The 1,584-nt window shown below is 37.1% G+C and overlaps 1 protein-coding gene across 1 annotated transcript; it reads right to left on the bottom strand.

The window, feature by feature from the left end:
• Positions 1-421: 421 nt before the first annotated feature.
• On the bottom strand, positions 422-814 carry TEOVI_000605700 (uncharacterized protein; the record flags this gene model as incomplete). Its single annotated transcript, XM_067227401.1, has 1 exon — positions 422-814. The coding sequence occupies one exon, from the start codon at positions 812-814 to the stop codon at positions 422-424; it is 393 nt and encodes a 130-aa protein (XP_067083502.1).
• Between the last annotated feature and the right edge of the window lie 770 nt (positions 815-1,584).

Raw genomic sequence — 1,584 nt, 5'->3', positions numbered from 1 at the left:
TTTTTTTTTTTAAATTATTAAAAAAAAAACTCTTTTTAACTACGCCACACTGGTAACCGCTCAGATAATAAGTAAGACAACAACAAAAATAACAACACTGGCAAAAAAAATAATAATAAACAGTAAATTCACTTATATATAATCACGTTACGCGTCTTGATCAAAATAAAATTTTTTTAAAAAAAGAAGAAACTTTTGGACAAAAAAAAAATTATTCATAGATGTAACTAAATATATATGAAAAGTGGAGGCAGAATATACAAACAGGAAAAGGAATACCAAAAAAGGTGTCGTCAGTAAGTCGAATACGGACACAATGCATAATAATTTATTCTTCTATTATCATTTTACAAAAAAAAACAGAATGGAAGGGAAGGGAAGGGAAAAGTTTAAAGTAAAAAAAAAAAGAGAGAGAAACATGTCAAAGGTTTGACGGATCATCTGAATGATCATCTCCAAACCGAAACTCCTCAAGTTTACTGAATGCCGCATCCCTTCCATCGGGATCTGGCAAGTCGGCTCGCAACGTACGGCGACTTAACGTAATACCATGCATATCCAGTAAATCTAATGTTGGTGCTCTTGCTGGAAATGTTAGACTAATATCTATCAATGTTTTCTGATGCACTGACAGAAGTTCCGCCGCACTTTTTATGGAGTTGGTGGACACGCCGTTGCGGACACCTCCAAAACACTCGCCGTCACCGACAGGAGATATCGCGGCCCCTTCAGCGGATTCATCCGTAGCTGAGAAGGTAGCGACTTGAAATGCGGGATGAGGCGAGTGCTCGAGATCCACTTGACTTATGGACATGTTCCCACACAAACACACAAACACACAAACAAACCCAAATCTTTGTTTCACCTTTCCGCTTTTCCCTCTCCTTCTCTCTCTTTTTTTTTTCCTGTATGTGTGTGTGTGTGTTTGTTTGTTTGTTTGTTTGTTTGTTTTGTTAAAGAGTTTACTGAGCCACTTGTTTTGTTTATCAGCACTATGGAGGTATTAAAAGAATAATATACCTACTATACAACCACCAGTACTTCTGACGGGCGCCTGTACAACTAATAAATCACACACACACACACACAAGCACACAAGCACTGCGTTTCGCGTATTCGGCTTGGAAACTAATGGGTAAGAAGTAAAGAATTTTTTTTTAAAAAAAAGGAAAACAGGGGAAAGTTGCATTTAAAAAATATATATTTGTAAATGAAATGTTTTCATACAACTCGTACTGCAAAATACCATGCCGGGTACAATAATGTATACCAACGACGGTAAAAAAAAAAAAAAAGAGTTGATCCACAATGTTTTATACCGTAGCACCCGCTAGATTCCCTTGTACATAACCCTGCGCCTCAGCGCAGCGTGCAGGGAAAGAGAAAACACAAACCTACACGGATCCTCAAAAATAACCACTTGAGAGAAACTGATAAACTTTAGTTATTATTGCTTGTATACAATATATTCAAACACCCGCACGCATACGCATATATATATACAAATAGAAGTTCGTGATTCCTTTACTTCAGTGGGTAGTGTCAAAAGATATTTTCTTCCCATGCAACACGAGGCTTAAGCTG

Source organism: Trypanosoma equiperdum (genome assembly GCF_001457755.1).
Source record: "Trypanosoma equiperdum strain OVI genome assembly, contig: ctg_964, whole genome shotgun sequence".
In the NCBI taxonomy this organism is placed as follows: domain Eukaryota; phylum Euglenozoa; class Kinetoplastea; order Trypanosomatida; family Trypanosomatidae; genus Trypanosoma; species Trypanosoma equiperdum.
This window is presented reverse-complemented; position numbering and strand designations above follow the sequence as displayed.